This window comes from Anabas testudineus, chromosome 18 (genome assembly GCF_900324465.2).
Source record: "Anabas testudineus chromosome 18, fAnaTes1.2, whole genome shotgun sequence".
NCBI classification, from domain to species: Eukaryota; Metazoa; Chordata; class Actinopteri; order Anabantiformes; family Anabantidae; genus Anabas; species Anabas testudineus.
The window spans coordinates 11,923,780-11,937,855 of NC_046627.1; the positions used below are offsets into that span (position 1 = coordinate 11,923,780).

The 14,076-nt window shown below is 38.4% G+C and overlaps 3 protein-coding genes across 4 annotated transcripts in view; 1 reads left to right on the plus strand and 2 right to left on the minus strand.

Moving 5' to 3' along the window:
• Positions 1-2,241: 2,241 nt before the first annotated feature.
• LOC113168503 (high affinity immunoglobulin gamma Fc receptor I-like) lies at positions 2,242-4,574 on the minus strand. Its single transcript, XM_026369559.1, has 6 exons — positions 4,502-4,574; positions 4,370-4,405; positions 3,957-4,214; positions 3,543-3,785; positions 3,179-3,424; positions 2,242-3,088 (listed from the first exon to the last, which is right to left on the minus strand). The coding sequence occupies exons 1-6, from the start codon at positions 4,530-4,532 to the stop codon at positions 2,937-2,939; spliced, it is 966 nt and encodes a 321-aa protein (XP_026225344.1). The 5' UTR covers positions 4,533-4,574; the 3' UTR covers positions 2,242-2,936.
• A 1,026-nt stretch (positions 4,575-5,600) lies between these two features.
• LOC113168506 lies at positions 5,601-8,493 on the plus strand. 2 transcript variants are annotated; one of them, XM_026369565.1, is made up of 8 exons: positions 5,601-5,653; positions 6,149-6,202; positions 6,361-6,624; positions 6,761-7,015; positions 7,154-7,294; positions 7,481-7,531; positions 7,901-7,964; positions 8,159-8,493. In XM_026369565.1, the coding sequence occupies exons 1-8, from the start codon at positions 5,623-5,625 to the stop codon at positions 8,184-8,186; spliced, it is 888 nt and encodes a 295-aa protein (XP_026225350.1). In that variant the 5' UTR covers positions 5,601-5,622; the 3' UTR covers positions 8,187-8,493. The 2 variants fall into 2 exon arrangements, with proteins under 2 accessions (XP_026225350.1, XP_026225351.1); XM_026369566.1 differs by having other exon boundaries at positions 8,348-8,493.
• A 1,557-nt stretch (positions 8,494-10,050) lies between these two features.
• LOC117153000 (butyrophilin-like protein 2) overlaps positions 10,051-14,076 on the minus strand; it is a 32,116-nt gene continuing 28,090 nt past the window's right edge. The window contains exons 5-6 of the mRNA XM_033326529.1: positions 10,938-11,213; positions 10,051-10,613 (exon numbers count right to left, since the gene is read on the minus strand). Of these exons, the coding sequence (XP_033182420.1) occupies positions 10,051-10,613; positions 10,938-11,213 (839 nt within the window). The remainder of the gene's footprint in view (positions 10,614-10,937; positions 11,214-14,076) is intronic.

Sequence of the window (14,076 nt, forward strand, 5' to 3'; positions counted from 1 at the left end):
TCGCAGTGAAAGGAGACCAGGTCGTATTCGGAGAACTGCAGTTTGTTTGGGACAACCTGAAAAACTGCATCTGAGACAGAAAGAAAAACTAAATAATGAGTGAAACATTCAACTTCATTTAAAGTTTAGGGTTCAGAATAAATGTAATGTAATGAAATGCTTGGACTCTATTGTTAAACAGAATAAGTGCTACTTACCGCTGCTGGAAATACATGCATGCAGCAGAATCAGTAGAAGCTTCACTGCATAGACAGAGAACACAAACATCATCAGTCACACTCTCATTTACTGTAAATTTACAAGAATGTCAAACCTGAGAAACACTACACACCCAGTGGTACCGCCATGTCTTGATACTGACTGATTGAGCATCAGACTGAGATACAGCTGATGTAAAAAAGGAGAAGAAAACTTCCTCTTCCTGTGCGGTTGTTTGACTCACTATCTCCAAACCTCACCCCTCGTGGGTGAAGACACCAACCATAAACTGTAAAAAGTAGGTCTACTGTACTTATCAGACGTAACCAGAAAAAAAGAACTGGTCTAGTCTGGATGGCATGTGTTCACTCAGTGCACAGAACTGGACCTCCTGAAGTGAAACTTTCGCTTGCTAGTGGTCTTTGTCAGAGTAAACCAGAGACAAAGGTCCTGTTCTGCCCCCTGCAGCAAGACGGCAGACCTGTAATCACCTCATGAATGTTGCACACATCCTAAGTGGCGAACCCACCTATGAAACGGTGTTATTTACTATGGTTTTGATTTCATCTGGACTACTTTAAAATAGTGAAAGTCAGTGTCTTGTACAGGAAATTAGTAGTTAATATAGGAAAAAAACAAAACTACAATGAAAGTCTAAATTAGGTTAAGGCAAGTAATAGTTCTCCAGCATTGGACTAGTGCTTCCTTCTACCAGGAGGGATGGAGCTGAGAAGAAACTTCAGCCATTTATTTGTTTTCACATTTAAACCTGCAATAACAGAGATGGTCCACAGTCACCTGTACCATCTCTAACTAGAAATAGTAATAGTAATGAAAAGGAAAGTCCAGTCCTGCAGCCCCTTAATGCTTCTAATGTGACCTATGTTAATTAGTATGTAATTCATTTCTCAAGTGATTTCATAACCAGTGATGTTAATGCAACAGGACTAGAAGTGGGAGGTATTACAGGTTGGGAGAGCTTAGCAACGGGGACCATGGTACAGTAGGTCGTCTCCGTAGCTTTGGCACCCTCTGCTGGCTCAGGGGCAGATTGAAAATGTAAGGTGAAAAATATCACTTAGTCCAGCCATGGTCCTGATCCTGTCCTAGGCAGCAGCAGCAGTGTTTTATCCAGTAATATGCTACATCTGTTACAATGAAGGCGTAGCAATTTATTTATTCATTGTTGTTTTTGACTGACATGTACAGAAGAAACAAACAGATACTAACAAAAGTAAACTTTGTCAGACAAATCTGGACTCGACCAGATGTATTTATCACCACCATAATTTTTTTATTGTTTAAAATACACAGTTTTCTGTAAAGTACAAATATTTGAAGTCATGCTGAGAGGCTGTACTTCTGGACTGGTACTTTTACTTGAGTAGAAAAAAATGAAAGGGTACCTCCAGTACTAGTGGAGTATTTTTCTGAGCAAGTACTTCAACTTTTGTGTACTTTATGAACTTCTGCCAGTTTTTAAATTTTCATTTTTTATTTGTTCTTTCCAAACAAAACAAGAAAAAAAGAAAAAAAAAAACAAGAAAAAAATCATATCTTGATTCACTGCATGTGGTCTCCAACACCTGAAGGCACTGATAATGGGGAACTGCAACTAAACATCAAGTAAACAATAAATATATGAATATGAATAAATACACATATAAATATGGGAATTCTACACATTTTGCATGTCGGCTTAACACCACCTCCACCACAACAACATTCCTGGACAACTGCCTCCCCACATACACATAGTTTCATGGTGAACTACTCACTGACTGGCATCAGGTTGTATGAAGAAACTCTTTTAACCCAGGTTGTTTACATCCTGTTTCAATACAATACTCAAAATCAGATGAAGAACATTGTGCTGTAAAGAAATAAGGTTCTCTGTTTGGATTCTGGACAACAGACAAGCCCGTCCAGAGGCGTGTGAACTGAAGAGGATGACGACCGTGTCAAGTCAGAGTCTGACTGTGAATTCGATAAAGAGGGAGCCAGTCAGAAGTCTGTTCGTCATGTGCTGTGCAGAGGGTCATAGTTTTTGAGGTGTAGTTATCCAGTCACTCTTTACATTGTCTGTTTTTACATTCATCTCACTACACTGTATCTTGATTAAAACAGTTTTCTTCAACAAGAGTCACATTTTTTCACAAAAATAAAACATGAAACCTTTAACCTTTAACCTTCAATAAATATGACCGAGCAGAGCTGAATCTTTTTCAACTTTAACCATACAGATGGTCTTAATCTACATCTCTAGGTTAACTTAATCCCTCTGTGCTATAGACATTAACCCAAGGGTAGACAAAACTTCACTTTTTGTGGCTCTACTTCATACATTCACTGTCTCGTGTGGTTTGTCTCGATGAAGCTGAAATTATCACCAGCAGCTGTGTCGTCTTAAACCAAAATACAACTAACATATCTGGAAAAAACTGACATTAAGCTATTTAAAAATAGTTATCAGATCGCTCAGCACCACTGTGGTTTTTAACTTTTTCTGCTTGTGAGAACGGCTAACCTGATGTTCTGCATGTAACACAGAGAAGCAGAGAAGTTTGATACTTTACACCCAACGTGAGTCGTAAATACGTATCAGTCAGTAAACTCATGCTGAACAAGGCGTAGAAAACATTGTGGCTGCCTTCTACCTTGTATTTCTGCTCCCCAGAATCAAAAACAAACTGAGTTATTATTTGTTATTAATGAGACTTATCAGCTGTCGCTATTTGTTACTTTTGTTCTGTTACTTTGAATTTGTCAAAGTGAAGTAGTCCCACGAGCAGCAGCAGCAGAGCCACCATCAGGATGGTGAACACAATTCTTAAGATATGGAAAATATGCATGGAGTTGTCTAAGGGCAAACACGTCTCTCTGCAAGGTGCTGCAACGACAAGAGAATATTTGCATGATACATAAACGTTATGCTTTACATGACTGCATTCATAGTAAAAACAATAATGTAGCGTTTTACCTCTGACAGCCAACCAACTCTCATCTGACTCTCCCCCTGCGGAGATTCTGCACTTGTAGAATCCTTCATCGGACTTGGAAACACTGGAAATGGTCATCTTTCCTGTAGAGCTGCTCCACATGAACAGTCCGTCTTTATAAAAAGTCGCTGAGGTGATGTTGGAAAAAGTGTTGTTTTTGCTGCACTCGAGAATCACACTGATGCCCTCCATCACCGGCACGACAGGGCACTCCAGGGTCACTGGATCTGCTGAAAAACAGTTTGAAAGTTTGAAAACATATGTTTCTGAACTGTTATGAAATAAGCTCAATTGGTGCAAAGGCATTTGCAATGTGTTGCTAACTTAATACAAAACTCATGTTACCATTAAGAGTCAACCAGTTCTCTGGTGATTCTCCAGCTCCAGAGATGCTGCACTTGTAGAGTCCCTCATGAGACTTGGAAACACCTTTGATGGTCAGTTCTCCTGTAGCGCTGCTTCCTATGATGACTCCGTCTTTATAGAAATCTGCTGCGACGTCTGAGATATTCCTCTTTCTGCACCCTAGAGTTACGTTGGCGCCGTCCATCACAGGGAGAACAGGACTCTCCAGGATCACAGAACCAGCTGAGAGGTTCCATATATTTTTACAAAATGTTATTAAATACATTGTTCACACCAATTATTTTCTGAAATTAAGTGGACATAGTTTTATGTCCAATCTCTTATTTTAACTTTTTCACCATGTTTCAGACGATAAACATTAAATAATGATGATTTATAAAAACCTGAACATACCAGTGATAGTGATGTTGACACTTTTGCTTCTTTCTCCTCTTTTAGTCTCACACCAGTATAGTCCACTGTCCCCTGGATAGCCTATTTCAATGTTGCAGGAAAACCCGGGTGACGTCTTAATTTTGCACGATGAGAGAAATCCCTCAGTGTTCCTGATGCCTTTGAACTGAGTCGAGCCATCGAGACTCTCACAGCGTAGGGAGATTAGCTCATATTTAAAGTACTGCATTCTGTTGGTAACAATATAAAAAGCTTCATCTGGGATAGAAAGACAGAGACAGAGTCAGAGAATTGGAAAAAAAAACATATAAACAATAGTTTAAAATGGAAGTCAAAGAGTTCAAAACAGTTAAAAATTTAAAAAAGTATCAAATATTAGATTAGATCAAGTAGATCTATCGATGACTTCTTACCGCTCTTAACACGTGCAGCCAGTAGAATAAACATCACTAGAAAGAAAAAGAAACAAACTGAATCAGTAAACGTCACGGACTAATTTACTGAACATACAAATAAAGATGTCAAAGCTGAGAGTCGGTACTCACACAGCGTGAAGCAGACACCTGTAACCTCCATGATGTCTTGCTGCTGACTGTCTGAGCACCAGGCTCCACTACAGCTGACGTACACTCATAGATGCAAACTTCCTGTTCCTGTGTAACTTATTTCTAATCTGTAATCCAAAGTACTTAAGCAGCGTTGAGTTCAAGTGTAAAGTCAGTGTGGGGATTTGCCCATTTTCTGTCATTTCTCTACTAAACTTTCTTCATACACACCTACATCATTTTTGTTTCATGTTTTTTTCCACACAAAAGCATCAGCATGTCCCATTGGTCAGATTTCTTGTCCAGAGATTAGCTCGTTAAGGCACCTTCCTACAGCTGCCACCTAACTCACCCTCTGCAGGCTGAAGGAGTAAATCCTGCCTCATGTGGTGTAGTTTAACTATGATGGGGTTTTAATTACAAGTGAGGGAAGGATGGAGCGTGAGATGGATTGGTGCATAACGCCCGATTATTTTCTCTCATGGAGAGTCATATTGACTCTGAGGATGATATGTTTCCCATCAACAAATTCTGCTAATTTCGATAGTTAAATGTGAGTTACTATTTAACATCTGTGGTGTGCACCCTCCTTACTACTGGACAGGAACTGAATCATGGCTTCTAGGCTTCACGTCACAGTGATGGCTGATGAACTGCAGAGGGCAGAGCAGGACTTATTTATGCTACAGATGCTTGATAAGCAAATCATTTTCAGTTTTCTGTTTCCACCCAAAACCAGTTTAAAAACACTATTGTCCAGAATTCTAAATGACTAAGTTAGGAATAGATTTTTTTATGATAGTAATAATGGATTAATCAACACAATCATCACACAACAATTGTAAAATAGATATTATAATTAAATAGTAAGTTACATGATTATACATTACATCATTCTCTGAGGTGTGGTAGCACTAGTGTTAAGTGTTGAGTTCCCTAAAGCACCACAGTGTATTCTGAAAGGTTTAGGGCCATATTATCTGCTCAGATTTAGTTAAACAACACATCAATATCTGACGCTGACTTTCAACTTAAACAGAAACAAGCCAAACAGGAAGAGGAGGTTCTGAGCGCTGTAATAATTAGAAGTCAGTGTGATGCTCAGTCAACAGTGAAACAACATGCAGGTTACAGCTCTCTACATCACATTGTGTGAGTACTGAGTCTCTCTTTTCATTCTTCTGTGTAGTTTGCAGATAGTCAGTGGTATTGACAGAAAGTCTGACTTTTTGTAGAACCGCAATAATGTAGAATATAATATCTTATTTATAGAAGTACTGTAGTGTGATAAACTTGAAGAAAGACGAGGACAAAAGAGATTATCGTACAGTAAGAACATCGATTATTAAATAAATTGAGAAGAGATATATGACTCACACATAACTTCACGGGGGTCTGCCAGGGAAGTTATCTGATAATTTATAGGAAACATATAAATCTTCAATCACATTTTTGATTCTAACTCAAGCTGTTTGTCAAGGACACAAATTCAATTAATCAGGGAACAAATTTCCTTCAATGAGACACAATAATTACAAACTGTGTCTGATGTGTTATTCCTGATGTTGCTGAGTCTGACATTATGTGAGGAGTTGCATGATGTGTTCTCTTCAAATGTCTAACATGCAACATCCTTTGTCTTCTCAGTGACTAGCATGCTGATGTTAGCATCTGCCACAGGTCTACGTGTCAACGACTACAGTAAGATGCAGTTGTAATCGTTTGATGTATGAAACTGGACAGAGTCATGTGGTTATCAGTGATATAAGCAGTAATACATATATGTGATAAATACATACATGTGCCCACATGGTTACACTCATAAATGGACATTTTGTGCCCCTGTGTCTCTGCCTCAGCTTTAGCTTTCCCTCGTGTTGTTCCAAACCGGCAGCAGTTCTTTCAGTATGAGCCAATATCTATAGATTGTGTGGACTTTGATGAGCTGGCCGATTGGAGAGTGGTGAGAAGGCAGAAGGAATTCAATCCAGCAAAGGAATCTACCTGGGAAACATCATTACGATCACGCACCATTAAAGCTGCATACCCAACAGATAGTGGAGAATACTGGTGTGAAGACAAAGAGGGAAAGAGAAGTAAAACAGTGTCCATCTCTGTCACTGGTGTGTTTAACAAGTATTAAATATAGTAAATTTTAGCGGTTATCACAGGTCAGAGGCCTGCAGATACATTTGTGAACACTACATCACTCAAGTATCCATTTTACGCATGTTATCTATCGTCTCATCTGTTTTTCAGTTGATGACGTGATCCTGGATATTCCTGCTCTCCCCGTGACTGAAGGAGATCATGTGTCTCTGCGCTGTCGAAAGGCGAAAAAGTCAAACGTCATTTCTCAGTTCAACAAGGACGGTGTCCGCATCCGTGGTGGCTCCAATGGAGAGCTGAGCATCCCTAGTGTTTCAAAGTCTGATAAAGGACTGTACAAATGCAGCATCCATGGAGCTGGAGAATCAGCAGAGAGCAGGCTGACTGTGAAAAGTGAGGTCTACGGTAAGAGGATGAGTAATAAGACACTTCAGAATCAGCATATATGACCCATAACATGTTGCACATTGTGTTAAAACCAAAGATTTATTGTAAAATTTGTATTAAAACACAACATAACATTCGGTTCTTTATGGTTTTCAGCACATGAGGACAAGCTGCTCTCAGCTCCGCTGTGGATTTGCATTAGTGTTTTATGTGCAGGCCAGCTGCTGTTGGTGGTGGGACTGCTCTACTGTGGAACACTTAAACACACCGAAAACACAACTAATGGAAGCAAAACAGGTGAATTCTCAGATGCTCGGCTAATTATTTTTGCCAACACTGTCTTTTTCTAGTATGTACTGCAGTGTACGGACATTCATGACATGAAGCCACAAACAAAACCTTCCAATTTGTGCTTTTAATCCACAACATTTGGTGTTGGAATAAGACTGACACACTGTTTCTTTGTGTTTTTTTATGTTTCAGTCAACCGCAGAGTGGTTTACACCGTCATGAAAAACCAAAGGCGCGAGGAAGGTAGTTACTGACGGCTGGTACTTCACTGCTTTGTTAGCACCTTAGATCTGGTAAAACTACTGGTCAGTTTGAGCACTGTGCAGACAAACAGGTGGAAAACCACAGAGCACAACCCTCGTCAGAAATAAGACAGCAAACATTGTCCCTTTTTATTATAAACTCAATGAGAATGCATCAAACTGAATTTTAGGGGTGGAGTTATGTGCCTGTGTACAGACTCTGTTTAAACACAACAATGAAACATGAAACTTTAAAGTAGTTTTGGAGTAATGTACAGTAGTTGTCTTATTTAGGTGAAGTTTTACATTTATTCATTGAAATTAACAATTATAACAAAAAGCTGAGATAAGTTTCTTCCTCTCTAAACAGAGCCCGACGCTACCAGGACACTTTTACCGGACGAGAGCATCATCTTTTCTTTAGTCCACTACAGGTAAACCCTTCACTGTTTACATCTTTGTCAACATAAAAACTATTTGAACCAATTTAACTATTTCTTCAAATGTGTTTAAATCTTTTTAACCAAAAAAATACAAAAATTAACATATAAATATGTGCTTAGCATGAACATGATTTATATTTGGTGCTGTGTTTTTCTTAATGTTTCTATGTCCTGTGTGATTACAGGTCAGTGAAAGCAGAGCTACTTCAATGAAAAAGAAAGAAGATGATGTTTAAAACTCTTTGTTGTGAATTATTCTTGAAATGTAAAAAAAAAGGTTATTTATTGAAGAAAATGCATTTCTCAATAGCTCAGCTACATGTTACGATATTTGATATTGCATGTGTAAACCTGTTTCTTTTTCTCAATAAAAGGTAAACTAGCAAAGAAAAGCCACCAAAAAGTAAGTAGAGTGAGTAAAAGCTCAACATGGAGAGAACATACTGTCGTCCTTTTCTCACTTTTTCTTGTTACCTTCAGTCTGTCACAGGTCTCAAATAAACAATGTAATGTGAAATTATTTAGAGCACATCTCGCATGTTCTTGAGTAACATTTACCACACTCACACGTTGCCGCGTTTGTTTTCTCATCCTCAGTTACATTTCACACTGTTTCGAAAATAGACTCAGGTGACCCAGTTGTCGTTTGACCGCGTTGTCTCAGTTTCAGCATCAGTGTCTATGTATAAAATGAGCAGGTTATAAAAGTGTAACTGTTCACCTGCTCTGTTTGTTCACGCAGCTAAAGGTGCTGTTCACAGGAAAAAAAAACCTGCTGCAGATTTAAATACACTCGCTGTGGTCCACAGCCTGTGAGATGCTCTTGGTGTGACTGAATGAATGTTCAGGTTCATAAATAGCACATAGCTAAAACATTGGGGGGTTTTCTCTCACGCTGAGTGACACGTTTTAAAGCCTGTTTTAACTTTTGCTTTTATCAGGTAGGTAAACGTTGGTACAGAGACACTTCAGTCAGTCAGAAACTCAAACTGCCTGAATCAAACAGGCGACTCACAGCAAGTCTGTATGGAACTAGGACAAAGACGTCAAATTTACCCTCTGATTGTTAAAACTGATAAAATCACAAAGTCATATTTGTATGTTTTCACTGCCTGTGTGTGTATTCTCAATGAAACTAAAGGGACACTTTAATTTGTTTGTATAGTTTGTAGTCAGAAAATATTAATATTCCATATTAACATCCAAAGGTCACCTTAAAACAACTGTGTGACACAAGTCAAAGCCTATTCATGTACTTTCTGGATTGTTTGATAGATTTGTATTTTTCATTGTTACAAATGTGAGAAGAGATTATATTTATATATTTAAAATCAGCACTGAGAAACTGCAAATGGGAACTGTGTTATCAGAGGAGGCTCTACTGTCTTGTTTAGCTCCAGGTTCTCATGTCTGGATAGTGTAGTGGTAAGCTCATGGCCCTCCATGTGGGAGGACGGGGTTTGAATCCCAGCTGTGGCCTACCTCCAGTAGGGGACCTTGGGCAAGACCTGCATACACTTACATTGGCTCTCAAATCACTTGGAATAAAAACATTCAATGTATAAATATAAAAAATATGCCTGCACCATAATTCACTGGTTGAAGCATATTCCAATACTGGAAAATAGCTAAATCTCAGACTCAGCACGCAGCCCTTATCAGGACAGAGTACAGGAAACGTAAAAGTTTATTTATACATTTATACTTGCAGTAACCTACAACTGGGATTAACAGGTAAGAAGCATGCACATGTTCAGTAATAACGTGTTTGGCACCATTAAACATGAGATTGGAAAAAAACATATAATATTACACAACAACATAAAATTGTAACACAAAAGATATAATGATTGTGTCTATAGATAAAGTAATTTGAAAAGGTTGCAAATGAAAACTGTTAAAATGGAAATAAAAAAATAAAAAACATGGTGTGAGTTAACATCAGTAAGTGCAACTTATTAAATTTGATGGTTTGTGAGCCATTTAAACATAATGATTAGAATTAGTGAACTCATTTGATTTTCCTTGTGTAGTTGTTCTCAGTGCCATGTTACTGACAGTTCCTCCCCCTCACAGTTCAGATCATTGTACTTTGCTTGATGTTTCTCTCTATTTCCTTCTTCCAGTCAGTCATTTTCTGTAACACGGCCTCCGTGGTCACCAGTAGTTTGGATGTGTTCAGTTCCAGTGACTGCTGTTGTTGTATTTCTGTCTTCACTTTACTGTTGCCCTCTGACATTATTCTTTTCAGTTTTGAGTATCTCTGGGCTTTATCTAGCTTCTTTCCTGTTTCATTATCCAATGCATTAGCCTCAGCTTCATTCTCCTCCATTAATTTCTCTATCCTCTTCGTTCGCTCTCTCACTTCTTGCGTCACCTTCTGCAGTTCCTCTCTCTGAGCCTCCAGTGCATCAATCATCTCTGTTACATCCTTCTGTTCTTCCTTCTTTTTCTTTATCTCATCATCAAGCTTTTCCTTTCGCTTGTTCAGATATTTCATTTCAGTGTCTTTATCAGTCTTTTTCGATCTTTTTCTCTTTTCTTTCACCAGAGACTGCTCTTCTGTGGTGCTATGAACAGTGGTGGCGCTCTTCTGCCTCATTATCTGTTCATTTCCATTCTCAACATGTAGCTTGGTTTCTGTGTGAGAACAGAGAAACGTGATTAAATCAGGAGCTTCTGATTTATCTCTAAATGGATATGGAGGTGAGATGATACCATGCTCTTTAAACTCATTTGGAAACACTTACTGTCTTTTTTCCTTTTCCACAGAACAAATGTGACTGATAAAATACACAAAACAGCAACTAGCACACAAATGGTGATAGAAACAACAAAGAGATGGGACATGAGGAAATCACCTGAAATCACAAAACACAGAACACTCACAAGGTTTATACAAGGAAGACCTAAATGTCTTGAAGATGAAACAATGATAATAAAGAAATATTGGAAAAACTGAACCTGTAACATAAATGTGTGTCTCCCTCGTCTGGTTGATGTTGCTCTGTTGGACTCTACAGGTGATGTTGTCAATCTTCTCCACAGTCAGTCTGCTGCTGACAGTATAGAGGTCATCAGGACCTCTGACTGTCTCTGTAGGTCCAGCAGAGAGGATCTTTCCCTCAGCGTCCAGCCACAACAGCTCAGGCTCTGGATACCAGCCTTTAGACTCACACTGTAGAACCAGCTCCCCACTGTTTCTTTCAATTCCAGCTATGACAGGTGAGGAAGTGGAACCTAGAAAAGATTTAAAGGAGATATTTAACAGGAGTTTAAATACTAAAAGCTCCTTGTCAGAGCATGAGTCATTTTTTCCAATTACATTTACAAAATGTGACAAATGTGGTTAATGTTACATGATCTACTTTTAAAAACAACACTCTTGCATGCTGCCTGACCCCTTTTATTAAGATTCAGTACCACAGGTAAAGTACAGTTTAAACAATTGGCCTCTTACTAATAGCAAGGTCAATGAAAGATTTAGCATCCAGTTGTGGAACTAAGCATTTGTATGTTCCCTTGTCGGAGGGTTTTGCTTTGGATATTTTCAGTGAAATGTCCCCAAGCTTCAGTTTGTCAGCGGACAGTGAAGTTCTTCTTTTGTAAGACAGGTTTTGATCATCCATCAAGTCCCGACCCTCATGCCACACATGGACAAATCGCGGGTTCAGGTCGGGTCTTGACCACTCCACTGTCATGACAGCGGCATTCATGGCTGGGTCCAAGCGGCACGGCAAAATGATGTCCTCACCAATTGTTACCACTATTGGCTGAAGTGGACTAATCACATGAGCCTGCCCTAAGAAGAAATAAGAAAAATGTATTTGGGTAAAAGCAGTACACGTAAGAAACAGCAACCATATACTGTACATTCAAAATAGATATACTGTTTGTAGTACTGTGCTGCAACCTGAAGAAGGAGGCAAAGCACAGCACAAAGGTCTTAGGTAAGACCTTCTAACACTTAATTCTCCCCACCTCAGTTATGACAGACATGCACACTTGCATGTAAATGCACCTGACATAGTCCCCACCTACTGGCTAAAGAAGCTAAATGCATGAGCACCTGGCAGCAAATATGAACAAGTTGCTTATGGATGGGACCCACTCTGAATAGTTAATGGAGAGCCAGTACTGATCCAGTTCCATCAAACTACCATTTGTTAAACTGCCTCTGCACAACATGGAAGTCCCTGATAGGGGCTACGATAAATAGGCACATGGCCCAATACTTCAGGAGAATGACTTAGTCGTGGAGGACAAACAGAGGTAGAAGACCAAAGTGATAGAAGAAGCAATAAACTGAAATTGAGAGCTTGAGAAATACTAAAGGCTGAGAGAAGTGTTAGAGAAGATGTGGAAGGTGAAGAAAAACCTTCCACATCTTCTCTAACTCTTTTATAGTATTTGAAACAGTCGGGGCTGTGACTCCTAAACTGCAAGCTCCAGAAGATTTCAGGGAAGACAGTCGTGGCAACAGCTAAGAAACTGTGCAGGACCCTCAAGTGATAAAACAAGCCAGAAATGTCTTTAGTAACACAGTATGGAGGGTGATTTTCTGTATAAGTTACCTTGACAAAGGTGTGCCAGGTGAATTGTTCCAGCATTATAATAGAGAAATAAAATACTGTAGGCATTGAGTAGAGATTTAAGTGACAGCCCATCCTTGGTTTGATCCATCCTGTTGTTCTGAGGAAAAATGGCAGATAAACTGTTGAATATTATACCTCAGATAAAAATCTTAAATGACATTTCAAATAAAATAGAACATTTCTCAATTATACATTTGTAAAAGAGAATGAAAACACTTCACATAAACTTTTATTAATCTTAATGAACTGTTCTGATCTGTCCAACACTGAATTGTCAACGCAGCAGCTTGGATTTAGTACAATAAGTATTACAACCACAGGGCTGCAGCTGTGGGACAAAGGTAACTTATTACGATTCCTGGAAACAGACAATCCAGGTTGTCCAGTTAACAGGTGCCATTTTTGATGGTAAAACTAGACAAACTCAATTGGTTGACTGTTTGTGCATCACAAGACTCACACATACAGAAAGAGTCATTTATGCTAACATTCACACCTTAATTACAAATAATAGTTATAGTTATACTGTGTGTGTTTTGGACGTTTGGAAACTATGTTCAAAAGTAGGCCAATAAGAAACAGAAAGACGTAAAGCATTTCAAATCTCTTAAAATCAAAGTTTAGCTTTTTCCTTCTTTTGTTTTGTTTTATTCATTTGATACAAGTTAATTGTAAGAATAGAAAGGCAGGCAACATTCTCAGCAACAATTTTGGGGACGAAATTTCACATATCACTACAAAGTTGATGTTTTTTTTTTATAGAACTGTGATTTACAAAATTTATAGAAATGTCATTAAAATCAATATATAAAAAATAAGAAATGCAAAATACCTGTGTTACTGAAATGTCCTCTCACTCCATGGTCAAGTAAGTTTCACTGTCAACGTCCTCAGATAAGAGAGTTTGTACTTTGAACCTTGAAAATGATTTTATTGTCTGCTAGTAACTAGATTGCCCTTTTTATTCCACAGTATCTAAGTTCATTAGAGGATACTATTTACTTCATCTTAGCAACTGACTAAACTTAACGTCTTAAGAAATACAGTATGTTGTTAGGTGTGTTGTAACATTATTGTGTTGTGTTCTTTTTTTATCCACCCTCAGTGTAAGAATCAGTGTGGAAATATTGTTAAAGATTGTGAGCAACGGCTGGAAATAGTTTAATCTCAAAATTCTTCTGTCAGAAGCCACAATAGGCACACTAGAGTTTATTTGTATTTTTTAATACAGCAGTTTCTCTTTTCCAGTATCAAAACTCTATTGCCTGTCAGACAGACACATTTGTTAGTTTTTTTTAAAGTTGACATGGAATAAGTGGAATAAGTCACTAAGTTACAATACGAGCTGTCTGAATGCAGCAGTAATCACTAACACGTTATACACAATGCACAAAAATTAATTTGAGTGTGAATCCATGTTGTAATGGCTGATTCTCTTGTCATGCAGGAAAGTCAACACATCACACTCTAGAACATTAAAATGTAACTCAGTCCCTATTTGTAAAGAA